At 33.9% G+C, this 27,940-nt stretch overlaps 5 protein-coding genes and 2 non-coding genes across 9 annotated transcripts; 2 read left to right on the forward strand and 5 right to left on the reverse strand.

The window, feature by feature from the left end:
• The first annotated feature begins 1,257 nt into the window (after window positions 1-1,257).
• On the forward strand, window positions 1,258-2,622 carry LOC117927529 (CASP-like protein 4C1). Its single transcript, XM_034847070.1, has 3 exons — window positions 1,258-1,742; window positions 1,887-2,022; window positions 2,109-2,622. The coding sequence occupies exons 1-3, from the start codon at window positions 1,513-1,515 to the stop codon at window positions 2,328-2,330; spliced, it is 588 nt and encodes a 195-aa protein (XP_034702961.1). The 5' UTR covers window positions 1,258-1,512; the 3' UTR covers window positions 2,331-2,622.
• An 835-nt stretch (window positions 2,623-3,457) lies between these two features.
• Window positions 3,458-5,899, reverse strand: LOC117927542 (dolichyl-diphosphooligosaccharide--protein glycosyltransferase subunit 4A-like). The gene is made up of 2 exons (XM_034847087.1): window positions 5,767-5,899; window positions 3,458-3,875 (listed from the first exon to the last, which is right to left on the reverse strand). Exon 2 carries the CDS (start codon window positions 3,873-3,875, stop codon window positions 3,762-3,764), a length of 114 nt encoding a protein of 37 aa, XP_034702978.1. The 5' UTR covers window positions 5,767-5,899; the 3' UTR covers window positions 3,458-3,761.
• Window positions 5,439-5,511, reverse strand: TRNAR-CCG. Its single transcript has one exon. It is a non-coding gene; the product is annotated as a tRNA-Arg (tRNA).
• Window positions 5,900-6,150: 251 nt separating the features above from the next.
• Window positions 6,151-6,222, reverse strand: TRNAH-GUG. Its single transcript has one exon. It is a non-coding gene; the product is annotated as a tRNA-His (tRNA).
• Window positions 6,223-6,384: 162 nt separating this feature from the next.
• On the reverse strand, window positions 6,385-7,088 carry LOC117927541 (15.7 kDa heat shock protein, peroxisomal). The gene is made up of 2 exons (XM_034847085.1): window positions 6,872-7,088; window positions 6,385-6,780 (listed from the first exon to the last, which is right to left on the reverse strand). The coding sequence occupies exons 1-2, from the start codon at window positions 7,008-7,010 to the stop codon at window positions 6,491-6,493; spliced, it is 429 nt and encodes a 142-aa protein (XP_034702976.1). The 5' UTR covers window positions 7,011-7,088; the 3' UTR covers window positions 6,385-6,490.
• Window positions 7,089-12,537: 5,449 nt separating this feature from the next.
• On the forward strand, window positions 12,538-17,356 carry LOC117928090 (UDP-glucuronic acid decarboxylase 5). 3 transcript variants are annotated; one of them, XM_034847888.1, is made up of 13 exons: window positions 12,538-12,675; window positions 12,934-13,040; window positions 13,583-13,669; window positions 13,904-13,991; window positions 14,813-14,904; window positions 15,243-15,307; window positions 15,395-15,483; window positions 15,704-15,781; window positions 15,968-16,061; window positions 16,266-16,332; window positions 16,452-16,515; window positions 16,640-16,680; window positions 16,884-17,356. In XM_034847888.1, the coding sequence occupies exons 2-13, from the start codon at window positions 12,951-12,953 to the stop codon at window positions 17,064-17,066; spliced, it is 1,038 nt and encodes a 345-aa protein (XP_034703779.1). In that variant the 5' UTR covers window positions 12,538-12,675; window positions 12,934-12,950; the 3' UTR covers window positions 17,067-17,356. The 3 variants fall into 3 exon arrangements, with proteins under 3 accessions (XP_034703779.1, XP_034703781.1, XP_034703780.1); XM_034847890.1 differs by having other exon boundaries at window positions 12,558-12,578; XM_034847889.1 differs by lacking the exon at window positions 12,538-12,675 and adding an exon at window positions 12,715-12,825.
• A 381-nt stretch (window positions 17,357-17,737) lies between these two features.
• LOC117928089 (methionine--tRNA ligase, chloroplastic/mitochondrial) lies at window positions 17,738-27,582 on the reverse strand. The gene is made up of 12 exons (XM_034847887.1): window positions 27,235-27,582; window positions 26,373-26,516; window positions 26,107-26,256; window positions 25,352-25,519; window positions 21,876-22,000; window positions 21,068-21,161; window positions 19,899-19,997; window positions 19,336-19,516; window positions 19,065-19,180; window positions 18,542-18,697; window positions 18,192-18,320; window positions 17,738-18,083 (listed from the first exon to the last, which is right to left on the reverse strand). The coding sequence occupies exons 1-12, from the start codon at window positions 27,535-27,537 to the stop codon at window positions 17,913-17,915; spliced, it is 1,836 nt and encodes a 611-aa protein (XP_034703778.1). The 5' UTR covers window positions 27,538-27,582; the 3' UTR covers window positions 17,738-17,912.
• Window positions 27,583-27,940: the final 358 nt, after the last annotated feature.

Here is a 27,940-nt window from a genome sequence, read left to right on the forward strand (position 1 = left end):
ATTATATAACTCAAATTTTAAGATATGTGAAAATATGTCAAATTAGTTTTTTTTTTAAATCATTAATTTTTAAATTAAAATAAATATATAGAATAATTAATTTTATATTTTAATGTATAAAAATAAAAAGATTTATTGATATTGATAAAAACAAATAATAGTTGATGACATTAAATTTTATTTAGATTTATTCAAAAGTCAAATAATACCTAAAAAAATTAGAATGATTTATAAATCAATTTAATGATTTAAATATAATTTAATAAATTAAGTTAAATTATTAAATAAATTAAATATATTTGATAAAATAACTAAATATAAAAAATCAAAATCAAAAAGAAATTTAAGTATTAAGTTAAATTTCCCATCTCTATTTAATGAGAATATATTTTACAAACTTCATATTTATATACTTTTTATAAAAAATATTTTTATAAGTATTCGATGCATTTATAATACTTTAAATATGATGTTGATCAAATAAATTTATTGTTTAAAATTAATGAAATTTAAAATATTAATTAATTAGGATAAATGTGAAAATTGATATGCTCTTAATTTTAAGTAAACTTTACCCATAACTGAAAAATAATTTAATTTAAAATTAATTTAATTAATTAAATAATAAGTATTAAATTTTACTAATCACTTTTTTAATAATAAATCAACTTAATGATTCAATAATTTAATTAAAATCATTAAAATAATTTAATATGATAATTTAAATTATTAATACAAAATAATTAAATTATTTTTAACCTCAAATCTCTTTTGTCATTAGCTCATTGTTGTCCACATCTTATCAAAGTCTCTTTTAACATCCAAAGTAATACTTCTATATAAATAGTTAATAAATAAAAGTATTCTTTAAAATTAATTAAGTATTAAGTATTACCGAATACTTATTTTAGAAATATATCATCTTAAATTTTGAAAAATAAGATATTTATTTATAGTTGTATATAAAAAAAAATATTTAGAAAAAAAAAGTGTATTGGAGACTTAATTTTTTTTAAGAAATAAAATGCGTAAACATGGATTTTAGCAAATAAAGAATACGAATCAAAGCAGAGGGCGGGGCGCATGCAGGACGGATGGAGGGACGGAAGGAAGGACGAACAGGCTCATAACTTTTTGTTTAAAAAAAGGAAAAAAAGAAAAAAGAAAAAAGAAAAAAAAGAAAAAAAGAAAGAGAGAGAAAAGGGAAAGAGAAAGGCACCTTAACTTACCACACTCTTCCTGCTTGCTGTCTGGCTGCTGTCTCTGCTCTTTTTCTCTTTCGCCCTCTCAATTCCTTTTCTCACTTTCTTTCTCATTTCCTTCTTCTTTCTCTCTCTCAAACTCATGGAACTCTCGCCATTCCCCGTGACTCCAATCCTGAAACCAAACGCTAACCCTTAAAAATCAAGCATTTTTTCCACCTGATAAAGTGTTTTCCCACCCCTTTTTTCTTCCAGATTATTCTCTCATGACTTCTCATTCTCACCACGCCCTCTTCCTCTCTCTACAACCATGCGATCCCCACAGTCCCTCCGCAACGGCGAAACTCCATCTCCCCATCCTCGAATCCCTCCTCACCACTTCCACTCCACCGTCTCCGCTCAGAAGCTCCGCCGTTTCAACACCGTGATCCTCGTTTTCCGACTCGCTTCCTTCTGCTTCTCCCTCGCTGCCTTCGTTTTCATGCTCACCAACTCCCGCGGCTCCAATTCTCCCCATTGGTACGATTTTGACGCTTTCAGGTACGTTTTTCCCTAATTCTATTCTCTGTTTGGATGCTCAGGACGAAATATTATAATTTTCCCGCCGACCAACCGGAGCCTTAGGGCTTATGCTTTGCATAGATTGAATTTTGAATTAGAAAAATAAATCCAAAATCTTTACAGATTCGTTGTTGTTGCAAATGCCATAGTCGCCCTGTACTCATTGTTCGAAATGGGCGCCTCTGTTTGGGAGATTTCAAAAGGAGCCACAGTGTTTCCAGAAATCCTACAGGTCTGGTTCGATTTCAGCCATGATCAGGTGCCAACTCTCTCTCTCTCTCTCTTTCCTGCTCTCACTCACTCTCTAGAATTTTTGAAGCAAATGTGAGAGGTGTGATCCTGTAGGTGTTCGCGTACCTGTTGCTGTCGGCGGATGCAGCGGGGACGGCGCTGGCCAGGACACTGAAGCGGACGGAGACGTGTACGGATGATAACGCGTTCTGCGTGCAGTCGGACATCGCCATCGCGTTGGGATACGGTGGGTTTCTGTTCTTAGGGTTTTCGTCCCTGCTATCGGGCTTCCGAGTCGTCTGTTTTATAATCAACGGCTCTCGTTTTCATATTTAGAAATTGAGGAGAGGGAGAGGAAGAATGGAGGAATATTTGGATGCGGGAGGGTGTATTTCTTTTGCTATGTACCTCTTTGTACCCCTGTGTTTGGAATTTGCATCATTTGGCGTTGGGTGTCAGTGTGACAGTGACTTACGTTTGAATGTTCTGTGCATATGATATGAGATGAGAGGGAGCTCGCTCTGTGTGTATTCTTTTTATTATTCCTAATCATGTGTATTGCTCACTAATTACGATTAAATTAATATTAATGAAGCCATCTAAGCAGCTATTGATGATTTGATTTTGATATCTATTGTGGGGCCCTAAGTTGATTGTATGATGATCTGATCTCTCACCAAATGTTCCATCCTCATCTCTTGATATATATACGTCCAAAAGCAGATTTGCTCCCCCTCTGATGCAAAATGACATCTTATACCCCACTGGGTTTCTCCCTCCCTATCACCTGAGAGAATCTCGTAGGCCATGGCCCATGGACCATGGCAGTGAAACCCATCACGATGGGCCCAGAAACCATATCTGTCGACACAGAATCAATCACCCGTTCGGGTGATCTTCGCCGTCGATCATGTCCAGTGGGCCTCGAAGCCCACAGGTGTAGCTTGTGGGCTGAAGTCAGTTGGGCTTGAAAGCCGTGATACTAGTCCCACTTATAGCGATTTTAGAAAACACTTCGGAGAAAATTTGTTTGGTAAAATTTATAAAGTAATTTTAAAATGTTGAAAAAAAAAAATCATTTATAATATTTGTATTGATAGATGATTCTTTCAAAAATGTTTTTAAAAAACACTTCTAAACACACACTTTCAGATTCATGTTTCCAATAGCAATCTACATGATGATTTCAAGTCTACTTAGGAATGATCATGACAAACTTCTAAAAATTAATTTGAATTTTTGAAAAATCTCTGAAAGTGATTAATAGTTGTTTTTTTTTTTTCTTCTGTAGTACATTATTACAAACACTGTCAAAAAAAAATTGTTTAGTTCATATCCAACCACTGGTTTTAATAAAATACTAACCATGACTGTTTGATACAAGTGCTAACAACAAAACCAGAGCTGAAAGTGCTTTACAAGCTGGAGAATCACTCCCAAACTGGCAGTGTGGCAGGCAAGAATTTCACCAATTAGTTTTATTAAAATCATAGCAATGGCTCATAAAAGTAGGCAGCATCCCTTGAAAAGGGTTTGCCCATAATATAACCTTAGGCAAATGGCTATGGAGCCCATTTCTTCCCAAACACCACCTTTGAAAAGCTTGGGTATAGAAAATTAGCAAAAACCAAAGCCAGATTGAGTGGAAAAATGATATCCAAAACCAAATATTTAACTACATTAAGTTTCCACAATGACTATGCTAACAAAACTGATATCTATGAGTTTCATTTAATCCTGAGAGTGCGGGCATACAGCATGTGGTTTTCAGTTGCCTTCATATTTTGGGTCAGCGATCACGTAATGGTAAGCAATCACCAGTACAAATATAAAAATGCCAAGAAAATTGGCAATAAACCCCAGGTCTTGATCATCAATCATCTGCAAAAACACAAAGATGTTCCCTCTAAATTATACCAGTGAAAAAGCAATCACATTGACTCAATTTTTAACAACGGTCTTTGCAGAAAGCAAAACACAAATTCCAAACAGATGTATGTATCTGTACCCAGATCAATACAAAACAGTACTTTCAATCTGTGGTGTCTTATATCAAAACCTCAACAATATTGAGAGTTCAAAGCAGATAAGAAATCCCATATCCATATCATAAGCTTAATGCAACTCTGCCAGATATGAAGTCCATTTCATTCCCCTTTGACTGGAGTATGTGATTTTTATGGAACACTAGAACGATCCGTCCAGATCATTCACAATGTTATGACCCTATTGAAGTAACTAGAATTAATTCTCGTGATTGTGAACATTATCTTACAAAATGCATAGCGATCATTTCCACCGAGCAAAATGTACAAAAGATGATTCAAAATGCCTATTCACACTGGGAAACTTGCCTAAACTAGCAACACTGTGTAAATATTTAGTCTGTTATTCCACCAAGATTTATGAGAAGTGCTTTTTTTTTTTTTTTTTTTTAATAATTGGCTAAAAAAACATACTAGATCTTTTCTATTAACTAAAAAGATGAAGGACAAGATGTCCTTACACGATATACAACTCTGATGAAGACACGAGAAGGAACTCCTTAACAGGGGAGCCTTACAAACTCGACAACCAAAAAAGGTTGCAAAAAAATGAAGCAACACCTTGAACAAACACTAATGACTATTCAAAAAGGCAAATAATACCCAACAAAAGGCATGAAATTCTTTGCTCCTTTTTTTAGCCAAAGAGTCCACCACTTAATTAGCTAAGGCCATCTGTGTAAACATCTCTACACAGAACCAATACAAGACACCATTAGTTAGCTGACACTGTAATCAAATATGTGCTAATTAGTGTATAAATAGAAACACGACCATTATTGCCTAACCTTCAGTTTCTGTCATTTAAATTTCTTCACTTCATTGAATTTTTCAAACTACATGATATATCCTTTCATCATAACACATTGGCAATACCTTAATTGTTGGCACAAGTCACCTAAGAAGGGGACACATTTCATCTTCTTACCAATTACATTCAAAGATTCTATCTAAGAATGGCATACTACTTCTAACATGAACTCCTCCTGAGTCCCATCTATAAAAAAAAACTATCTATATCTGCAACCAACAACACTTTAAACACCTGACTGAAAGAAAATTTCGACTTTGCCTTCAACATCTTTCAATGAGCCATACATAATTGATCAATCTAACTCTACTCTCTTTTGGCCCATCTTGTACAAAGAAACACAAACACGAATTTCACTTCTGCGATAAAGCGTATTTTGAACTAGCTTCAATTATTTCAGTTCAAAATTTAGCGCACGGTATGCAAAAAAAATCTGTAAATTCCACAAAAACTATTTGGAAATATAAATTAAGATCCAAAAGTTCTAATAGAAGTATAGAGCTATTAAAATTAAGCATTTAGCGCACCAACACACACAAAAAACTAAAAATTCTACTGAAATTATGTAGTTGAGGTGGAAAAATAAGACGATCGCAGTGGGATTCGAACCCACGACCTTTAGATTCGGAGTCTAACGCGATATCCACTCCGCTATGCGATCACATGCATTCTAATTCCTAATAGTCAACCAGAAGAAATTCAAATTCTCGCCCTCGATCTCTAAGAGAGGACGGAGGACAAAAAACTAGGGTTTCTTTTTTAGGCTTATACATTAAGAAAAAAAAAACACAGGATTCAACAGAAATAAGGCTTCAGAACCATGGATCATATGGGAACATATCGGATCTTCTTTTATAACGAAAAAGAACAATCTCTACGAGAAAAAAGAAAACCATGAGGAAGAGAGATCATGTACCTTCTCCTTAGATCAGATGCGAAACGACAAAGGAGAAGCAGGTCAACCACGATTTCAACGTCTTTCTTCGTAGCAGCGCTTCTCAAAATTTCTCGGTTGTAGAGGGCTTTGGGCTTTTTAACCTAGTGTGACGACTATGTCCACTAGAGGTTTTTCTTCGTCCACTCGCATTGGTATGGGTTTGCCAACTTTGCCTTGAAAGAGAAACGTGGATGAAGCAAATTAATGAATGGAAATAGCAGTTGCCTAGGTCAAGTACAAATGGAGCGAGATTGGTTTGAAAATATGAAAGAGCTTGGCCCAATACCTGTCCCATGAACAAGTAGATGGCCCAACCCATAGAGCTGGGTTTCCAAAACAAAAAGGTAAAAAATTAAACATGTGTGTGGCTGCTGGGATTCGAGCCCAGGTCTCCACGGCCACAACGTGGAATTCTTACCACTAAACTACAGCCACATGTTGGTTAAGTTTTTACAAAATTATATAAAACCAATTAGAAACTTTTTCTAACAGGTCGTTCACCATGCGTCGACAAAGAGTCTAGCTCGATTACTGGAACTAAACAGCAAGCCCCCTACCTTACTTATCAAGAAGGGGTCTTTTATTAGTACAAATATATGAAATCAAAATTTCGACCATATTTCCCTAATAGTAAATTTTATTTGAATATAGTCAAAAAGTAACAAGACCACTTATTCGCAAACTAATAGCATGGATACAAAGCTTAGAGTTTGCTAGAGATGTTGATGGTCTTCACTTTGGAGGCCTTGGGGCTCGTATCTTTTGGAACAACGATGGTGAGAACACCATTTTCCACCTGAGCCTTTATCTGATCAACCTTCACATTTTCCGGTAATTCGAATTCCCGAGAAAATTCTCCTCTCCCGCCCCCTCTTTCTGCTATATGCCAAACAGTGTCTTTCACCACGGACTCCTCTCTCCCACCTGCCACCCTGTATACGCGCAACACGTTCCCATCTTCTATCTCCACCTTTATGTCGTCTTTGTTCAAACCTGCTCTCAGTTCCACATCAGCTCGTCAGAAAGAAAATGGAAATGGTAAAATTAGGGATTCCTGAAAAAGACAATCAGGTCAAATTCCTACCTGGTACATCGAATTTGAAGATGTGGGCAGCTGGGGATTCTAGCCAGTCCATGGGAGCCGTTGATCCGGACAAGTCTCGGAAGACTGGAGCGCCCCAGAAGATGCGCCTGAAAGGAAAGCCACGGATGCTTTCAGACATTGGAATACTTATGAAGGATGAGGAATTTGGAGGCTGGGTTTTCGGAGTGTTTGGAGCTGTGAGAGGGCGTAAACCGTAAAGGGGGCCGTTTGGTTATAAATGTCTTAGAGGAGAGTTCGCAGACGGTCCAGAAGGTTCCGGGGGCCTCTTTTATCCTTTTATCCAATTTGCGGTGAGGACTTCAAAACTTGACTGATAAAATATTACAGTATGTTTTGGGGAAAAAACACTAAAAATATATGTTTTTTATTTTTTTAAATAATAATAATAATAAAGAACAGATTAACAACACTTCAAATTTCCAAATTAGAAAACTGATTTTATAAATTATTTTCAAAAATTAAGAGTATGTTTATAGTGATTTTAATTTAGAGAGTGTTTTTGAAAAAAATAAAAATAATTGAAAAATTTTAGGAAACACTTTTTAAAATTTGTAAAATCATATAATATTAGAAAAATCACTTCTAATGGTTTTTGAAGAAACACTTTAATTGATTTAAAAAAAAATACTTTTAGAAAAAGAAAATACTTTAATTAAAAACACCTCAAGTAAAAATATTGTTGAATGTACTCTAAGTCAAATTATTAAGAGTGTGTTTAATAGTATTTTTGCTCAAAATATTTTTTAATAGAAGTGTTTTCTATAAAAGTGTTTTTAGAGAATCACATATACAATGTTTTTTTATGAAACACTACAAATGATTTTTCATATTTTATAAAGTGCTTCTTAAATTTTATCAACACATAATTTTTTTTCAATAACACTTTTTATGCTAAAAATACTTCCTAAAATCACTATCCAACAAACTAAAATTTATAAAACATTTTAAAAAATTGGAAACTCACTTATAGTGTTGAAAAATTAGTTATAGTGTTTTATAAAAAAACACTTATTAATGATTCTCTTAAAAACACTTCAAAATAAAACATTTTTACTAAAAACATTTCAATTATAAATACTATCTACCATTTTTCCTATTCAAATATCAATCTTTTGTCTCTATGTTTTCACATCAAGAATTCTTTGCATATGAAGAGATGTCAAAGGGGCTTCTTACTTCCCAAACAAATCCTCCCACATTTATATCTAAATACGGGTTTATTAAGAATACACAAGAAAAACACTTTGAATTATTGATTCATCATCCTTAAAACAAATACTTCATCATTTAATGGGTTTTTTTTTTGTTCTAATACTTCATTAGAGAGTTATCAGTATTTATCAAATATGTTCCTATCTAAGGTAAGACTATTGGATCAAATGACAAAGAAAAAAATGACATTTTTCGAATAAAATAAAAATTAGATTTATATAACAAAAGAAAGATTTCTCATTCCTTAACCAAAAAAATACATGGCCATGAAATAGGAACACTCACTCATTTTTAGGCATAGTACCAAAATAAGCACCACCCTTTTTACAATCCGATAAGAATTTCACAACCCTACTATATTTACAAGCAACTTGAGTTAGAATTATCAGTAATCAATTTTCTTGATGATTAATAGTTTAACCCATAAATTTTATTCCTTAATCCTCCTACAAAAAGCTTATATCATGCCATGTGTTGAATGTTTCCATCTTAAAATTTAGGCAAATAGTTGAGAATGGAGCTCCCAACGGATAAGGCAACTGTTTCAATGTTTAATATGTTTTAAATAAAAATATAAATATTGTTAGATACTAATTCCTCGTAAGAGAAACTCTCGTACTTAAAAGTTTCAACATTGAAATATATTTTTAGGAGCATTTCCAACACAAAATGTTAAAATAAAAATGTCAAATTTTAGCATGGCACTGTACCATATAATGCTAATGGATCCCTATCATAGTATATTGTTAAAAAAAAAAAAAAAAAACTCAAAAATTTTGACGTGTTTTTTTTTTTTAAAAAAAAAAAAACACTTTTCAATTGCTTCTCTAAAAAATATTTTAAGTGTTTTTCTAAATTTTTAAAATATTGTGAAACATCTATTTTTTTTACCTTAAAAACATTTTAATTGTTTTTAGGGCTAGAAACACTTTAAAAAAAATTATTGTCAAACAGGGTTTTAGTAACATGTATGTTAATGAGTGAAAAAAATTTTGTAACCTAATGGTATTGACTGATGTTGTCTGTAGCATAAGGGAAGGTTAATGATACAAAGATCATCAAGCCTCAATGGAATAGACCTAGCCAAGTGTGGGATAGTCGTTATGCCAGGCTTCCCCGCCATGTCGATAGGTGACCCGCCGCTACTTGGCGTGGGGTAGCATAAGTCATTTCCAGTGAAGGGGTGAGCGTTCTCAAGAATCTGCCACCTCGAAATGTTTAGAGCGGTAGAAGAGGGTTGATTTTGTTATACAAAAATGGGCATAGCCATAGGAGGAGGAAAAACCGTCCAATGATATGACATCTCCTTACGAGATTTTTTACTCTATTTATTAATAAATGTGACATTATGTATACTTGTGAAGAATGTTTCTCTTATTATTATTCAAAAAGAATATTCCGTTCTGAATATTTATTGCTAGATGATCTTTCATACCTTTTTCTTGAAGGTGTCAATTTTAATATTATAACTTGATATCGAATACTTTCGGGATCAAGGTTGATTTAAGGTATTGTTTTGATAGTTAGAGTCAAGGTGTGTTTGTTTTTCTTCTTTTAAGTAGAATTTAAAATTAAATAATATTTAATAGTATTAAGTTGTTTATTTTTGTAATATTTTATTTTTATTATACATTAAAAGTATTGAAAAACTTACACGTTACTTTTTTATTTAAAAAAAAAAAAAACTAAATATTTTGAGTTTTTCTATTTAGTAAAAAAATTTATAATTAACCATAAAAATATAAAAAAAATAAAAAATTTAAAGTTTGAAAATAAATTACTTTCAACAAAAAGTTAAAAAAAAAAAAAAAAAAAAAAAAAGACAAGCACCCTTTAAGTTAGGATCTATAATATTAAATTTGTGTCAACCAAAATGAGAAGGGAAAACTATTTTATTTTTATCATATGTTGTTGGGATTAAGCCTTATGGGTCCACCATGGCTAAGGCTTAGCACATCCGAAGGGAAGGCCAAAGGCCCAAATCCTTAGCCCCTCAATCCACCAATTGTTTATTTGTCCATTTTTTAAAGTGGGCGTCTCCCATATGGTACCAGGATAGAACGCTATGCAGGCTTAAGGCTTGGTCTTGAGTTCAATTCCTGGGGGCGCCCCCTTTAAAAAATGGACAAATAAACAATTGGTGGATTGAGGGGCCAATGATTTGGGCCTCTGGCCTTCCCTACTAGCCCAAATGATAGTAGGATAGAACGCTATGCATGCTTAAGGCTTGGTCTTGAGTTCAATTCCTAGGGGCGCCCCCTTTAAAAAATGGACAAATAAACAATTGGTGGATTGAGGGGCCAATGATTTGGGCCTCTGGCCTTCCCTACTAGCCCAAATGATAGTAGGATAGAACGCTATGCATGCTTAAGGCTTGGTCTTGAGTTCAATTCCTAGGGGCGTCCCCTTTAAAAAATGGACAACTAAACAATTGGTGGATTGAGGGGCTAAGGATTTGGGCCTCTGGCCTTCCCTACTAGCCCAGATGATAGCAAGATAGAATGCTATGCAGGCTTAAGGCTTGGTCTTGAGTTCAATTCCTGGAGACGTCCCCTTTAAAAAAATGGACAAATAAACAATTGGTAGATTGAGGGGCCAAGGATTTGGGTCTCTGGTCTTCCACGCTATGCAAGCTTAAGGTTTGGTCTTGAGTTCAATTCCTGGGGACGCTCCCTTTAAAAAAGGGACAAATAAACAATTGGTGGATTGAGGGGCCAAGAATTCGGACCTTTGGCCTTCCCTTCGGATGTGCTAAGCCTTAGCCATGGTAGGCCCATAAGGCTCAATCCCAACATATGTGTCATCTTTAAAAAGCTTCTTGTGCTTTCTTTTTTCAAATTTTTTTAACAAAAAAAATATATATTAAAATGTTTTTTAGAAAATAAAAATAAAAAGGTGATATAAATATGACACTTAGAGATAAAAAATAAAAAATAAAATAAATAAAAAAGAAAAAAAGAAAAGAAAAAGAAAAGCAAATAAAAAGGGAAAAAAATATATAGAAGTTAAAAAATGAGAAGGATAAGATTCATAAACACATTGACTTTCTTGATTTTCTCCAAATTTACTTTTGTCTTTCATATTTCATGTCCTTAACATCAATTATATTAAATATGTGGATCTTAAACTCATTATATGTTATAACTAGCCATAAATCATAAATTTTCCTAATAAAATTTAAATTTTTATTATAAATATATAATTTAAAATTATATATATATATATATATATATATATATATATTAGAAAATAATTGATGTGTCATATTTTCTATAAGAAACTTTTTTTATACAAAATATGTTAATCTTTGTTAAAAAATTAATTAAACCAACTTACAATAATCACCCTAAAACGATCATGATTTCAATTTTATTTTTAAAGAAATCTTATCTTAAATACAATTTTATTTACAAATCATGTCTTTAAGGGATGATTTTTGTTTACAATTTTTTTATGTGATTTTTCTTTATTATATGAGAATTATTTTCATACGTGGCTAAAACTACTATAGCTTTGAAAATATTTTTCAAATAAAAAAACCAAAATCAATTCCATTTCATCCATCACCCATTTTTTGTAATATATTTTTTTGAAAATTGAGGTCATAAATCTTGAAAAAAGTATTGACATGTGTCTCAATTTTTCTAGCCAATTTCTAACTCTTTGATATTTTCGAATTAAAATAAAATTTCAAAAAAAAATGTTACTACCATTGTTTAAAAAAAAAAAAGTGTCAATTTTTTAAAAAATTTAATATTTTTATAGAATATTCCTATGAAATTAGGCAAGAATATAGGAATAAATTTTGACTAAAAATATGAATCCTTAAAAGGAATTTTTGGAATTAAGAAATTAATTCTATTTTTTGAATTGTTTTTTTTAAATGAGAATAGAAATTAAAAAAAAATTATTATTAAAAAAATAAAATCTAATTTTTAATAAGATTGATTTTTATTCGTAGTAATTATTTTTTTAATTTAATTGGATTTGAATTAGTCATGAATTATTTCTGGGATATTAATAAGGATAGCTAATTTTAACAAATATAGTTTTATCCACATCAATCAAAGTATACTGTATTACATGTATCTGACTCAGCAGATAACTCCGGCGAATCCCATCCGTAGAATCTGAGCTGTATCCAACGTGTTGTGCCCTGCCTCACACCTAATCTAAGTGGCGCGGCACCCTCTCATTGGGAGTCTCCTTCTGACTACAACCCGACACAGACACGAACGTTGTTTCGGTGAATGGTACAGTCAGCATATTTAAAATTTTTAATCAATTAAATAAAGAGAAACAAGTTATAACAATATATGAATAAAAAAAGTACTAAATTTGTTTAAAAGGATAAGATAAAAAAATTCAAACGTAATGGTTACGTGGGGAAGTTGATGGGAAGGAGTATAAAAGGCTCAGTTCCAAGCCTTAGATCTGAAGGCGCTACGCGTGATAATCGTTACGGAAGAGGGTGGTACTTCTCTCTCTTTCTCTGTCTCTCTGCCACTTTTCGTGCTCTGCAAGCTTCATCATTGCTATTTTCTTCGTTCATTTCTCGTCTTCTCTCTCCGGTTGGTACAATTTGGTGGCGGAATTTTCATATAAAGATTGAAGTTTGGAGTTGAAACTTTTGTATTAAGTGTTGCTTTTTGATAATTTTTTGGGAGGTTTTTGGAGTAGCAAGGCGATCTGAGCTTGATTTGTGGTTGATCTTTGAAAAAGTGTGTTTCTTTTCTAAACAAATGATAATAATAAAATTGGGCGTTTGTGTGAGTGTTTGGTTTGATTTGATTTGATTGTGAATTTAGGGTTTTGATTTGTTTTGTTAGGATTGAAATAGAGTTCAATGGCGAAGGAAGTTTCCAATGGGGATCACAATTCAGTTACGAAGCCGCCACCGACGCCGTCTCCTCTGCGAAATTCTAAGTTTTTCCAGGTGAATTGTGCGGACCTTTGTGTTAAAGATTCTGTCTTTTGCAGTGGTTGTTTCTGGTTATTTGTTATGACATGCAAGAGAATTTAGTTAATTATGAGAAGTTTTTTCTCTCAAGAAATTGAATCGATTTTGCTTTGGCTTGGATAGATGAAGTCTTGATTTGTCGTGATTAATCGTTATACACTACGCGGGATTTTTCAACTGAATGACTTGGTTGAAAGAATTCGATCCCCGCTATTAGTCAAAATGGGAAATAAGAAACTTTGGGTGGGATGACTTGGTTGCTGCCCTTATAAATTCTTATTGAATTCTGGCTTAGGAGATCTTTGAGATGGGGACGTTGAATGTCAGATCTTTGGTATAATTTCTGTCTTTTAAGTCATGCATTGCTGTTAATATCTAGCCGCGAGTGAAGATCTGACTTTTCACATTGTTTGGTAGATCTGAATTTGTTTATTTGAAGAACAAGGTGTTTTTTCCCCTTCCTGAAATAGTCATTGTTAGAATTTTATAGTCTGAAATGATTTTTTTGTGGATGACAGTCCAATATGAGAATTTTGGTCACGGGAGGGGCTGGATTCATTGGCTCTCACCTTGTAGACAAATTGATGCAGAATGAGAAGAATGAGGTATGCCTAATTTCTACTGTATCATTCTTTGGTGCACGAAAGTAGTATCACAGATGCTGCAATTGGTAGTTGATTTTCTTTGGCTCCAAAACAATTAAGACATATAGAATTTTATAGTATAAGTATCTGTGTATGATTATACCACCAAAAAGAAAATTTTGACCAATGCATCTGTCTGTCATGTCACAATGTATCCTTGGGTGCTTATATTTGACATGCTTTCTTTTTGCTTAGGTGATTGTTGCTGATAACTACTTCACTGGATCGAAAGATAACCTGAGGAAATGGATTGGTCATCCAAGATTTGAGCTTATTCGTCATGGTATTATTCTCATTTGCTTTGTCATTACAAGGTGGACACAATCAGGACTGTTAAACGCCTTTCCTTGTCAAGTTCTTTATTTGCTGGATGGGTTCATGTCACATATATTGTGGTGCTTTTCTTTTCATCACTGTAGTGATTCTGCAAACAATGGAATTTGCAAATGTCTAAGTTTTGTCTTTTGCTGATCTCCTTGAACTTAGTAGACAATTTTTGTCTCTGCAGCATAATATGTTGATACTTATTTTTAATCGGAAACTCATTTTCAAATTATCTGAAGGGATGCTTTTCTTCAAAAGAGAAGGGGAAAAAGTGGTAAAGGAAACAGGGAAAAATTTTGTGGGAGGTTCCAGGTTCAAGTCCCAATAGGGACAAAATTTACCTATCAAAAAAAAAAAGAAAGAAAAAAGAAAGAGAGAGAAGGGGAAAAAGGAAACAGGGAAAGTGATGGATGGCTAGAAATATTCTAAATAAAAACCTTGAAAATGGTTGGATCCATGGATGACGAATCAAAATGTAGACAGTACTTATCCCATATTGGTGATGATCCCAATGTTCACCTGGTCTTAAATTTGTTGGGAAAATGGTATGAAAACAAACTGACATTTACTGCAGGTTGCATGATATGACATATAAGCAACTATGGAGTTATTTGCTTCTGGATTCGTTGTGTTATTAAAATACTTATCTGATTGTCCAAAGTGTTATTTCGTTCTCTGTAAATCATGTTTTCTACATCTTATCCCTTTTTATTTTTTGCTTTTTATCAATTTTTTTATTTGTTTTTCACATATTATCTCTTGTTATTTCTATTCATGCAGATGTTACTGAGCCATTGTTGATTGAGGTTGATCAAATATACCATCTTGCTTGTCCTGCATCACCAATTTTCTACAAGTACAATCCTGTGAAGGTGTGTATATTTTATCTCCTTACCATTAAACTTAAAGAAGCATTTAAAAGTAATTTATTAACTTTAAATATTTTCTATTTTGCTTACTATTTTCTTTCCCCCAAAATTTTCAAGAACCAAACATGGAGTAAAAGAATTGATATATTCCTGTTTTTGTTAACTGTGAAAGCTGAGATGGCAGTGGCTAGAGGCCCTTAATCCTCCGTTAGAGAAATATAGCTTTCATGCCCATTTTATCTCTTCTAATTTCTTAATGAGTAATCAATTATATGTTTTTCCCTGAGTATGCTTTGGACATTAATGATGGTTTTCCTTGTAAATCATGCAATACTTAACAGACAATAAAGACAAATGTGATTGGCACCTTGAACATGTTGGGGCTTGCCAAGAGAGTTGGAGCAAGGTTGGAAACTACTTGCCCGTCTCTTTGTTGCATTTTGTTTATAAACATAATTCTGGTCTTACTTATAGCATGTAATAATGGCTACAGGATTTTGCTCACGTCAACTTCAGAGGTGTATGGTGATCCTCTTGTGCATCCACAGGAAGAGAGCTACTGGGGCAATGTCAATCCGATAGGTATATTTGCTGTCATATTCTTGTGTAACTTGAGATTATTATGGCAAGCAGAGCAGAGTTATTTTTCATGTGAAAATGTATTCATGGGTTTTTGTTAAAACTTGTTATGCATGGATATCTTAGCAGACTGACATTTTGGCGGTTCTGTTAATTTTATGTAGGAAAAAAGACCTTTTTCTCTAACTATGATTCTATATGCCTTCCGTTATATATATTACAGGAGTCAGGAGTTGCTATGATGAGGGAAAGCGAGTGGCTGAAACTCTGATGTTTGATTATCACAGGCAGCATGGAATAGGTAAAATTGGGCTCCCTCTCTCTGATCCATACACCCAACACACAGACATCCCCACACCTACACACATTCACTCAGTCACTGATGGGATGTGTAAAATTGTTCACTCCCTTCCCCTCCCTCTCTCTATCTGAAACTCTACTTTCCAATGCACTCTCACTTTATTTTGAAATGGTGATCCTATAACAGAGATACGGATTGCCAGGATATTCAATACTTATGGACCCCGAATGAATATTGATGACGGGCGTGTTGTCAGCAATTTCATTGCTCAAGCAATTCGGTAATCTTTATTATTTTGAAAACTAGCATTTTATTATTTTCTAGATGCTTTACCCATTATTTTAGCTGCTTCTCTACCCCCACTGCCAATAAAATAAGTAAAACAAGCCTACCAAAAGAAGCACATCCTTGAATGGAGTGAGATGAGTTCATTCTTTTTTTAATTTGGTTGCAACAATTTCCTTATGCTTGGCCATTCATGCAGTGGTGAATCCTTGACTGTTCAAGCTCCTGGAACACAAACTCGGAGTTTTTGTTACGTGTCTGACATGGTATGCAAGAGTTCATTTATTTGCATCAGAGAGTTCCATACAATTTTCTCAACTACTCATCTTGGTGTTAGAAATATTCCTTATACACTATTTATATTTTTACTTTCCAAATTTTAAAGGTTGATGGACTTGTTCGACTCATGGAAGGAGACAACACAGGCCCCATCAACATCGGGAATCCAGGTTATTATACGAATCCTTTATCACATAACAATAGGGACTATGGTGCTTAGACCCAATTTTGAGGCATATGGAAAATACTTTATTGCTATTCCTGACCCTGGTTCTTAAATTTCTTAAACTATAGGTGAATTTACAATGCTCGAACTTGCTGAGACAGTGAAGGAGGTGAGTACTATATTTGCCTCTGTTTTTCTTTTTTAATTAGCAATATCTGGTTCCTTTGGCCCAAATTAAATCCATCTTCTCTGCAGTTTCCAAATAATACCATGAGATATAAAAGCAAAAGCAAAAATTATATTAAAAATCATGAGAATATGAAAGATTTGGATGTGGCAGCTCTAATACTTGAAGATTAATTGAACATGCAGCTTATCAACCCTAAGGTTGAGATCAGCATGGTGGAAAACACACCAGACGATCCTCGCCAGAGGAAGCCAGACATCACAAAGGCAAAGGAGTTGCTGGGATGGGAACCGAACGTCAAGTTGCGTGAAGGCCTTCCCCTCATGGAGGAGGATTTCAGGCTGAGGCTTGGAGTGGCAAAAAATTGAAATCTATTATAGTGAAAATGTAGCTGGCTGCAGGCAGATCTGTTTTCCCAGTTACATCAGAGCGCTTCCTGATCTTCCCTCCATGTTTTCCTCCATTTTCCTATATATTGTCATATAGAATAAATGGGACCAGTGGGCTTTTCATTTGTTATGAAGTTATCATATAAACAGAGGAATATTTTCTCAAGTTCGGCAGTCCGCAGTCAAGAGTGTTATTAAGTATATCTAATTATATATAAATATAACTACATATATTCAAGAAACGATTTGTTTGCGGCTTAGAAGCGTGATATCAAAATCTTTGGTGCACCTTTAATTTGATGCCCCATGATTAGTTTACCACTCGACTGTTTCCTTATGGTTTGAGTCTTGAAGCTAGACAAGCGAAGGCTCGATCACCACCACCACCGCACCATAATAGAGAGGGGTCAGGATCGCAATTGGCGCCTTCTCATGTTGTCGGTGGTGGCGATTATGGTGCCTTGTGTGATTGAATCATGAGGTTGGAGGTGTCGTGTGTGCTTCAGTCATGGTTGAGTGGCGGTGGTGGTGCCCACCCTCGTGGTTGTGGTAGCGGTTGAGCCGTCGTCATGAGGCCTAGTTATGGTGATTGAGCAAAGGTGGGATCTAGAACCTTTTTTCTTGACATAATTTTGATTATATACTACGTCTAGGCTAATGCATATCTATTACAAAAGGGTACTTAAAAACATCTGTCAATTCAATCTACTGAAGATTGAGATGACAAAAAAGTTTATTGTGGGAAGATTATCCAAATGTAAATTAAGCGAGAATTTGGTACAAAGAAAAATTAATGGTAACCAATTTTATCAAATAAATTGATGTTTAGGCTTGTGCCACTCCCTGAGTGTGGGGTATTTTTTCCTTCTTCTTCACAACTTTCTTTGCTGCTTCACCTCCATCTCCACCCTCTGCTTCGATCTCGATCCTAGCAAAAACAGGCTTTGGCTGAGCCATCACTTGGCCGCTCTTCAGCCCACCCCATTCTGTTTCACTCTACAATGCAAAAGCCCAAATAATGTTAATTAACAAACTGCTGGAGATTATTAGTTAATCAGTTTATATATTCATATATGGAAGAGAGAGAGAGAGAGAGAGAGATACCCAGGTTGTAGCATTGAACTGCTCCTTTGTGTACCCAAGCTGTTCGTATATTCTCAAAGATAACCTTGGAGTGACTGGTGATAAAGCAATTGCTATAATCCTCATCGCTTCCAATATAATCACAAGATCCTAGCCCAAAACAAAACCATCAAAATAGTGAAGTTACTGACTCTAAGTTATAATGGAAAAACTTGGAATATCATGCTAGGCCAATTCGGGTTTGAGCAAGTTCAAAGTCCAGGAAATTTTTATCTGGGATTAGTTACAGTTTCATTTCAGGTGGGGAAAATCAAGCTTGTGATCTTCACAATTTTTTTTCTCTTAAAAAAAAAAGGGGGAAAGAAAGATACCTTTGCAGCAGCTTCAGAAGCAGCACCACCTTGTTTAAAAAGAGACCATGGTGCACGCTCGTCAATGTACAAGTTCCCAGCATTACCAATCTCTAGCACAGCCTCACAAGCTGATGATAATGAGAGGTTCTCATACTGAAACTTAGCCTTTTCAACCTGACAGAATCAAGGTTATCCAGTTATATGCAAAAATGAGTAATAATTATATTTAGAAACATATAACATAATAGTATAACAGCAATGAGAAACATAACACATTGTCACACCCTGTGGAATTGACCCACCACTTGCATGTATAGAGCTAGGTGGAAGTTTTTAGACTCAGTACATAGTGAAATTACAGTGGCTTGATTATCTAGTGGGTTCCCCACCAGTTTTCCGCAAATTAAGCATAGTTAACATCTCTATCAAAAGGGGCTTCCAGAATAAATTCACTTCCACTATCAAATCATCTTTGCTATTCTCATGGCATACATGCCTGCACACGATGCTAAAAGGTTACAGCCAATCTTGCAAATCTTACCAACTTATCTACAGTGTCCTTAAATGCATTGCCTTCAGCTGCAAGAGTTGAATCGACTGCCAAAGTTGATTGGCAATTCTTTTTAAGAAGCCCAAGGGTACGGTTAAGAAGATTTCCTGCATAGAGTAGGTACAAAGGTCATCTTATGTATTGCCACCCTACCTTCAGAGTCCAATCATGAATGAAAAAGCAAAGCAACCAAATCCTTAATGGAAAAAGGGGGAAGTAGGCGTTAGAGAAGATAGAAAAAAAAAAAACAAAGTAGAAATACCAATTGTGTTGGCAAGATGTGCATTGACAATATTGATGAAGCGGTCCTCCGAGTAGTCCCCATCATTGCCAAATTCCACCTCCCTAAGGAAAAAGTATCTTACTGCATCCGAGCCAAATCTTTGAACCAAATCATTTGGTTCAAGTGTATTCCCCAATGATTTTCCCATCTTCATTCCATCCTAAAATTTTAAAAATAAAAAGCATTGCTGCATGAAATAAAATAGGTATATGAGATAAAATATTAACAGCTGATAACTCACTATCATGTCTATAATTGTTTTAAGTTGGAAAAAAAACCAAAATTTGCATTTTCCAGAACAAAACATTTTTCTAATATCAGGAGAAAAAAACCCTTGGGAACTTAAGATGGACGCTGACTAATATCATATAATGTAACCTTACAATATGTTTTTTAAAGATCAATGCTCTCTGGAAGGCTCGGTGCACAAAGCAGGTTAATATATTTAGGTTAAAAGAAGAGCATATTTAATATTATAATGCTCATGTTCTATAAAAATAAATAAATAAACAATACAAAGATAACCATATTGAGTCGAATACTTTTGTCAAGAATCCATGGCCAAAAACCATCTTAGGAAGGCTTAATCCGGCTGACAATAACATAGCTGGCCAGTAAACTGCATGAAAACGTAAAATATCCTGCAAAACAACAAAAATATAAGAGACGCATCATGGTACTGATATTCAAATGACAGTGGGACAGTATAAAGGAAACTTCCAAAAGAATTTTGACAACAGAATGAGAAGTTTAGAAATAAGAATAACAACACATTACAAGTCTTCTAATGATCACAGAATAAGGAAAAGGAACACTAAACTTTAGAAACTAGGAGGAAGAGAAAGTTAAGATGATAGATTTGTAAAGATGCATTAACATTTTGGATTCAGTCTGTGTCTATTTTTGAATGCATATGGTGCATACACAGTGTGCTTATAGAACCATTTCATTGCATAAGTGAAAACTTTAAACAGTTATCAATCCATCCAACTCGACTCCCTTATCATCAATATTTAAGAAGGCTGAAATAACAAAAGGATTAGGTTCTATCAAATTCTTTGGAAATGAAGCAGCTTGCAAAGGATTCTTTGAACAAAAATATAAGAAGGACTACATGATTGTTCTCAGGTGGCCACCACAGAATGTTTTGAGGGTTCATAATCTAAGAATTTTCTAATCTTATCGATTGTTTGAACTTTTGTCTTCTTCCCTAGAAGAAATCATGAATTTTTCTAGGGCAGTATTACATATTTCATTGAAAACTTACAGCAGCTTGCCAAAAAAAGGCTCAGAGAAAAAAGATAGCTGCGATAAATCTGTATCACCTCATTCTAACCCTTTCCTTTTTCCAGTGAAAGGCACTATTAATTAGGGTCCCCCACAATATCTAATTGTGGGTATGAAAGAAAATTTTGGCAATGAAAGACTCTTAATTACAAATGATTTTTTGAAAATTCTTTTCCATTTCTAGAAACTACTTCTCATGTCTTGGTTTCAAAATAGGAGTCAAAATAGGATATGTGGCATATGACAAACAAAACCATAACCCAGATGGGTGAAACTTGGAAGTGCAATAAGCACAAGAAGTTAAAAGAAGTGGAAAATAAGCTAATGTTGGACACCAATTGTAATATTGGTTATATTGAATGAATCAGGCCAATTGAGCAGCCATAAGTGGAAAAATATCCCAGACGAGAGCAAGTAGTGATACCTTGCCAATTAAGTGTAGCGAGGCAGGCCAACCTGAAGAAACTGCACTTTGTAAATTAGGTTGTTCATTGTCTTCTGATAGTGCTGAAATATAACTAAATAAGATATAACACACAGTTAATAGAAGTTCAAATGAAAACTCAGCATAATGATTTTAATGGGGAAACAAAAGCAGCAATCTTTATTAGTATTTGTTACAAATAGCTGTTAAAATGTGGTGATCCACCAGGAACTAGACTATATCAACTTAGCTTGGATGGCTTTTTTCAATATAGACCCAGATTCCAAATATGTAAATTGGAAGAGGAAATTGAATACATAGTTCTTCCAGTCTATTAGAAACAATGAGCTTCACAGATAAACTAGGCTGAATTAAATAATTAGAGTCCAGAAGCTACAAACGTTCAAATCAATACAAATTTTGACAATTGAGGATAGATTAGCTATTGAGGACATAGTCTTCAGTGCAAGAGACACAACATAAACTCATTTAATGTTAAAAAAAACAAACCAGAAAGATGGCAATACTGATAAGCAACATAATAAACTGATGAAGTACAAGGAAAAAAATCCAATGAACTTGAGGACAAACAGATCAAATAAAAAGAGAACAAAGGTGTATTGACCAAAGGAGAAACCAACGTTCAACAAGAAAAAACAGCCAAACATGTATATCATGGAAGCAGTTGTGAGTCAATTGCACATTAGCAGCAAGGAAAGCAAGGAAATGAAGCACCAAGTTTATGTCAATTGATAATGCTCACAAACTTGCAACATAAAATAATTCCGAACTAAAGGAAAAACTTTACCCCAGTAAAGCATCAAACCAGACGTATATGGTCTGCTTGTTGTCATTAGGAACAGGAATGCCCCAATCCACAGATGCTCGGGAAATAGAAAAATCCCTCAGACCACTTTTGATCCAACTTTGCACCTAGAGAAGTTCTATATCAGAAGCTATATATTGAAAGAAAGCAGCATCGGTAGTGTGAATCTTACATTAATACATTAAAGAATGTCTTTTAAATTTCAAGAACATTCATTTTTTACAAAAATACACCATTATAAAAGATACACACTTCAAGTAAAATCAAACAATAGTGCAATGTTAAATTTCTAAATTTCAGGTTGTAAGAAGATATGGAATCAAGGGTCACCAAATGGGAGCATGAAAGGGCCCAACTATTTCTAATTTCCAACAAAAAAAAAAGCAGCATCTAGGGTGTCGCACGGCTTGAGACTGGGAGCCATTATTGATATAAGCCAACATCAAAATGTATCCACCTCAATGTTATGCACTAGTGATAGAAATGCGCGTCTTACAAAGCCAATAAGTCATATATTTTACTAATAAAATCAGTTGTGCTATTACATGCAAATTATAGGTATGATTATTGATATCATGTTAAAGTAACACGTTTTGTCCATAGGTTACATTTTATCGAAATCATGCACATGGTAGTGATCATTTCCAAAGAGATATATTATCTAAATTCTGTATGACCTTAAAAATATGTTCACAACGTATAAGTGTGAATTTGACAACATACTTTATTTGAGCATTTGTTAGATGAAAAATACTAAACTTGGATCAACATAAAATACTCTTGGACTTACTACTATTAATAGAGAAATCGAATGCTTTAGTTACACAAAGTCCTAATGACTTTAGAGTCTTACTAAGCTTCATGCATGGTTAATTTGATATTAACATTGCCAACTGGTGATGCCTAATTAAAGGCTATATATGGACATGTTGGATCATATTAATTAGTACAAAAATTTGTACTTATCTGTTGAAGGATCCATTGCTCCTATTTTTGGAGTGAATATTCTTATTTGTCTTTATATATATAGATATAAGATTCTAAAAATTTTCAATGGTCTTTAATGGACCAATAGTCTAAAGAGACATGCATATAAGCTAAGGATATTGCCAACGCCAAGAGGAACCCAACCATGTTAGCTTATATAGAATATTAATTGATAGAAGGACAAATATGTAATAGAACTACATAACTGAAGCTCACTAAATATTCTTCTATTCTTTTAGATAAAGCTATAACTTGAGGGTGGACATGATTGCAATTACAAGTCAAGAATGAACCAGCATAATTGAATAGTTCAACTACTATGATTTAAATCTTGAGAATAGGAATTTAACTATCCTATTACTAACTCTTAATGCTAATTCATAAATCCTATTATAGGAATAAATTAATTTGAAAAAAGTTTTCATGGTTTCAATCCTACTTAATGTATCATATTGTAGGATTCATGAAACTTTTTTTTGATACATAAGCAAAAATATTATTATCAATGTCTAGCAAAGAAGCACACCAAAGTTTACAAGGTGTATAACAACTAAAAAGGCGCTAAACAGCAAAAGAAAGAAGGGAGCAACAAAAACCATTCCCTCCCTTTGCAAGTACCCAACCGATTTACAAAATTTGCCTTTGAGTTATACGTCCCACTTATGTATCTCTACCACATCAAAAGAGTACAAAGAAAAAATCATTTGAGTGATTGATCCTTGTGTTCCTCATTTTCAAATGATCTGTGATTTCTTTTATAAGATTCATGAAACCTAAAGGGAAAAATATCCTCTCATGTAACTTGAGAATGAAGTTACTATATCCTATTAGGATTCAATAATCTTGAAAAGAAAGTTAATAGAGTTGTTAATGTATCAGTTCATGAATATGAATTCTAAAATGAACACATCTATTATGAATAAGCATGTCTCTTGATTTTTCTAGTGAGAGGGATCCCTACAAATCTCATGCTACATACTCTCTTTTTAGCCTAAAAGTAGAGAACTTTAAAAGTCTCTATAGAAGCGTGAAAACAATATTGTAGTGTAAAACATTGCAAGTGAAAGTCATCACTTTCTATCTCTATTTTGGAGGGTTGAAGTTTAGGGTTTGTTTGAAAACTATTCTTGAAAACAATTTTCTACTCTATAGAAGAAAATACCATTTTCTAACCCAAAAAATACATTTAACAAACTTATAGAAAAAAACTTTTTTTTAAAAAAATTTGTTCTGAAAACAGGTTTTTTTCAAGAAATTTAGGATATTTTCAGTTGTTTTTTACATCGTGTTCTGACCAACCATTAAAATTATGAAGAATAATTCAAAAGTTTTTGCATTGTACATAAGTTCACAATCATTCATGAAGAATAAATCGAGAAAACTATTTTTCATATTTAAGTTTCCAAATAGAAGTTTGTTCCTGAAAACAATTAAAAACTAATTTTGAGAATTGCTCTAAAAAACTATTTTTTTGATAACTATTTTTAAAAATGTTGCCAAAGAAGCACTTAGCTTCAAGGGAGTGTTATATATGAGCCTAGGAGGATTTGTAATTCTGAAATTTTGTGAGGTTTATGTGGATAATATATATATTAAAAAATAAATTTTGGCACTATATATGAGATGTAGTGTATACAAACATTCAGATAATATGTTATTTATTTCAGGAATGATATAACAAATTCACAAGTGAAAATATGTATCATCAAAAACTAACATGTCTCAGCCAATACATAACCTATATGCGCCGATCAAATAGATAATCTTGTTATAGTATCCTAAATTATTTGTAAAACTAAATTAAGATAATGGTAATTCCTAAAATCAGGAGCAACCAAAAAAGAAAAAATCATAATAATTGTTGTCTTTGAAGAAAAGAAAGTTTCAAAATGATTTTCTCTTCTTCTTTCTCTTTCTTTTTTATAAAAGCAAAATATCTTTTTATTGATTTTGTTGTTCCAATATGTATGTTTAACCATTTCTTTTCCTCTCATGATTATCTCCAATTTTTCATACATTATTTTTGCGTGTCACGGAGTATCAACCAATGCCAATTCATACAAGACCACCATGACTAAGATCAATTATTCCCCTTCCTTTGGAGGGAGGGAAGATACCAAGTTGTGCTATTGAAAAAGGACCTCAAGAGTTCAGCAAGTAGAAACTCATTGAAGTGTATATATTTAAGAAAACACGCATATGATTTCATGTTCTTCTCTAGGTGTAAATATTCAAGTTATAGATTACTACAACATACGCCTAATGTGGCAATTAGAAAAGTCAGCTTGTCAGATTCTAAAATAAGGATTTGTCTTTTTAAATCATAATTAAGCACCAGTGATAATGAATACATTCATTATATAAATTTCTGGGATAAAGTTCATTGAAAGCTATAGGAATTAAGGTACTCAAAAATGAAACAGAAAGGCCAGAATACCATTAAAAGAAGAAAAAAATCATCATTGTCTCACCTCATTTAAACGGAAAGAAGGCTGCACAAAATCTGGATTTTGTGTTAAAGTTTCTTCCAACAATTTTTGATACTTTGACAGGGCAAAGAAGTAGTTATCTTCTTTCCTCAAAACACATGGCTTTAAGTGCATAGGGCAACAGTTATTTTCCAGCAATTCCTTCTCATCCTGCAGTTTTTTCGAATTAACAATATTAGACAAGTACTTCATTCGAAAAAGGGGGGGGGGGAAGCAAACCATGCATGCATACACTATTTAAAACTGAAAAGGAAAAACGGGAAGGGGGTATAAAATGCATAGACAAAAACAAACCACTCAATGAGTATCTCTTCAAATTCTAATGAGTGTGCAGGTGAATTTCAGTCTTAGAAAAACAGAACCAGCAAAAGAAAAATTACCATTTTATTATTATTATAAATGCACAACTATATGCAGTATGTTAGACCTAAGTTTCATCGAGAGGACCCTGAACTTAACAGACCACGAAGAGGATGGCAAAAATCAACATAATAAACCCAGACATGGGCATGCCACACTACATTTGAATGACACTGCTAAAGAAAAGTCAAACCAATTGATCTTGACAGTCTAAAATTCTATGGCCATCCTCAAAGAAGAAGTATGTCCTTGAAGACATGAGCTTGGACACCATCAGTTATCCATACAACAAACTTTAGGCTTCACAAAAGGAATGCTCATCAAAACAAGAGATTATTACTACACCCAGAATTGCTACTCCAAATGCAAGGTACCACCTTATACTCTTCACAATTGATGCAATAAAGTCCTTCATAATCAGCCCGGTAAATATCACCATTGGCAAGAACCCTTGAGTAGAACTCCTTTACAATTGCTTCATGCTTAGGATTAGTTGTCCGAATAAACTTGTCGTAGGCTATATCTAACTGGAATCAGCAAGTAAAAGAATGAAATCACCACATAGAACATGAGTCAAGCAATTAGGTCATTGATAGCATCAGTTATTGTAAGCTTAGTGAATTCCCATAGCAAGGAAAAATACATCTTGCCAAAGCGTCTTGTAAGCTTGTGAAATGACATCACAGTGTTCACTTGGGCTGGAACCACAGGCAGCGGCGGCAGTGGCAATCTTCTCCCCATGCTCATCTGTGCCAGTTATGAATATAACTTTCTTTCCTGATAGCCTCTGCCAGAAGAAATCATCAATAAGAATTAGCCTCCTTCATCATAGAGCAGGCCAGTAAAATTGCTCAACTATAGCTATAAAAACCAAATGTACATACTGATTATTCCCTTCTATTCCTAAGGTCTAGATGAAAATTTTGCTTTCATGTTAGCAGCAAATAATTGTTGGTAACAATCCCGATTACAAAAATCTGAAACTGGAATGAATTCAACTACTACGCTGCATTTGGTTTGCTTCTGCATAGTGGGATTTTGGGGTGGAATTCCAAGCCTGTTGTGCTCAACGGTTCAAAAATCTCACCTTTGGCAGTTGATTTTATTTTTTATTTTTTCTGGATTTGGGGCCTGTGGCATATGAATTGAATTCCAAATCCATCTTTCCCAACTCTATGCAACCAAAAACTACCACGCTGAATTCAAATATAATTCGAAACCATTGGGCTGCTAAGAAAACGTGGGAAAATAAGGCAAACTAAAACTATCAGCTTTAAACTTCTCATCATTTGAAAACCCACAAGTTAATGGCCTCAATCCAACTATGCCCAATTCAGGTTTTCCCTTTCTTTCTCAAGGAGGATACAAGAAACCCAACCAAGATAAAACAATAAACATCCCAATTTTTTCTCCGCTTTCTCACCAACCAAACAAATGTTAACAAAATAACAATCATCCCTTCCACGAAGCCGAATACAATCAAAAGAAATCAAACAACAGGGTACCTGAAATCGAGCAATGGCGTCAGCAGCAATAGTGGTGTAGGCACTTCCCATGTGGGGAGGGGCATTTACGTAATAAAGCGGAGTCGTGAGGACGAAAGAATCTGAAACTTCTCGTTCACTGCCCTTAAAATTATCAGCTCTGCAACTGTAAAACAAGGCTCTTCCAGAAGAAAAGGATGGAGATGAGAAAAGGGGTCGAGGAAAATGAAGACGCGTTTTGAGATGACGACTTGTTGAGTACAAAGGGTGTGATAAGATGCAGAGGCTGCTCTGAATGGAGCTGTGCACCCTCACCGCAGCCATTTCTTCACTGCTCAGAGCAGACGCAACTCTACCCTCTGGCTCCTTCGTTGGGGATGAGATATTTGAGGGTCTGTCTTTTTGGAAATTCCGAAGGGCATTCCTGTAATCATAATTAATTCATGGGAAATTATGGTCCTCTTTGTCACTGTTTTTGAAAACAGAACAACAGTTTGTGAAAACAATTTCCAAAAACCATTTTATAATCTTTTGTTGAACAGAAGTCCTATTTACAAACCTAAAATGTTTCTAACTTATTTTTTATATTTTTAAATATATTTTAAAAACGATTTTTTTATATTTAATATTTTACTTTTGATGATATATGATTATTTTTTAAAAGATAAATAAAAATAATTAAAATACGTTCTCTAAAATTATCATATTTTCTATTTTTAATTATAGA

Source organism: Vitis riparia, chromosome 13, assembly GCF_004353265.1.
Source record: "Vitis riparia cultivar Riparia Gloire de Montpellier isolate 1030 chromosome 13, EGFV_Vit.rip_1.0, whole genome shotgun sequence".
Classification (NCBI taxonomy): Eukaryota; Viridiplantae; Streptophyta; class Magnoliopsida; order Vitales; family Vitaceae; genus Vitis; species Vitis riparia.

Coding starts and splice junctions, on each gene's coding strand:
- LOC117927529 (XM_034847070.1), top strand. CDS start 1,513: ATGCGATCCCCACAGTCCCTCCGCAACGGCGAAACTCCATCTCCCCAT. Junction 1,743..1,886: donor TACGATTTTGACGCTTTCAG/GTACGTTTTTCC, acceptor AAATCTTTACAG/ATTCGTTGTTGTTGCAAATG. Junction 2,023..2,108: donor TCGATTTCAGCCATGATCAG/GTGCCAACTCTC, acceptor GTGATCCTGTAG/GTGTTCGCGTACCTGTTGCT.
- LOC117927542 (XM_034847087.1), bottom strand. CDS start 3,875: ATGATTGATGATCAAGACCTGGGGTTTATTGCCAATTTTCTTGGCATT.
- LOC117927541 (XM_034847085.1), bottom strand. CDS start 7,010: ATGTCTGAAAGCATCCGTGGCTTTCCTTTCAGGCGCATCTTCTGGGGC. Junction 6,781..6,871: donor CTTCAAATTCGATGTACCAG/GTAGGAATTTGA, acceptor AACTGAGAGCAG/GTTTGAACAAAGACGACATA.
- LOC117928090 (XM_034847888.1), top strand. CDS start 12,951: ATGGCGAAGGAAGTTTCCAATGGGGATCACAATTCAGTTACGAAGCCG. Junction 16,333..16,451: donor TTTGTTACGTGTCTGACATG/GTATGCAAGAGT, acceptor CAAATTTTAAAG/GTTGATGGACTTGTTCGACT. Junction 16,681..16,883: donor TTGCTGAGACAGTGAAGGAG/GTGAGTACTATA, acceptor TTGAACATGCAG/CTTATCAACCCTAAGGTTGA.
- LOC117928089 (XM_034847887.1), bottom strand. CDS start 27,537: ATGGCTGCGGTGAGGGTGCACAGCTCCATTCAGAGCAGCCTCTGCATC. Junction 19,181..19,335: donor ACATCTTGCCAACACAATTG/GTATTTCTACTT, acceptor TACTCTATGCAG/GAAATCTTCTTAACCGTACC. Junction 18,698..19,064: donor AGGACACTGTAGATAAGTTG/GTAAGATTTGCA, acceptor TGATTCTGTCAG/GTTGAAAAGGCTAAGTTTCA.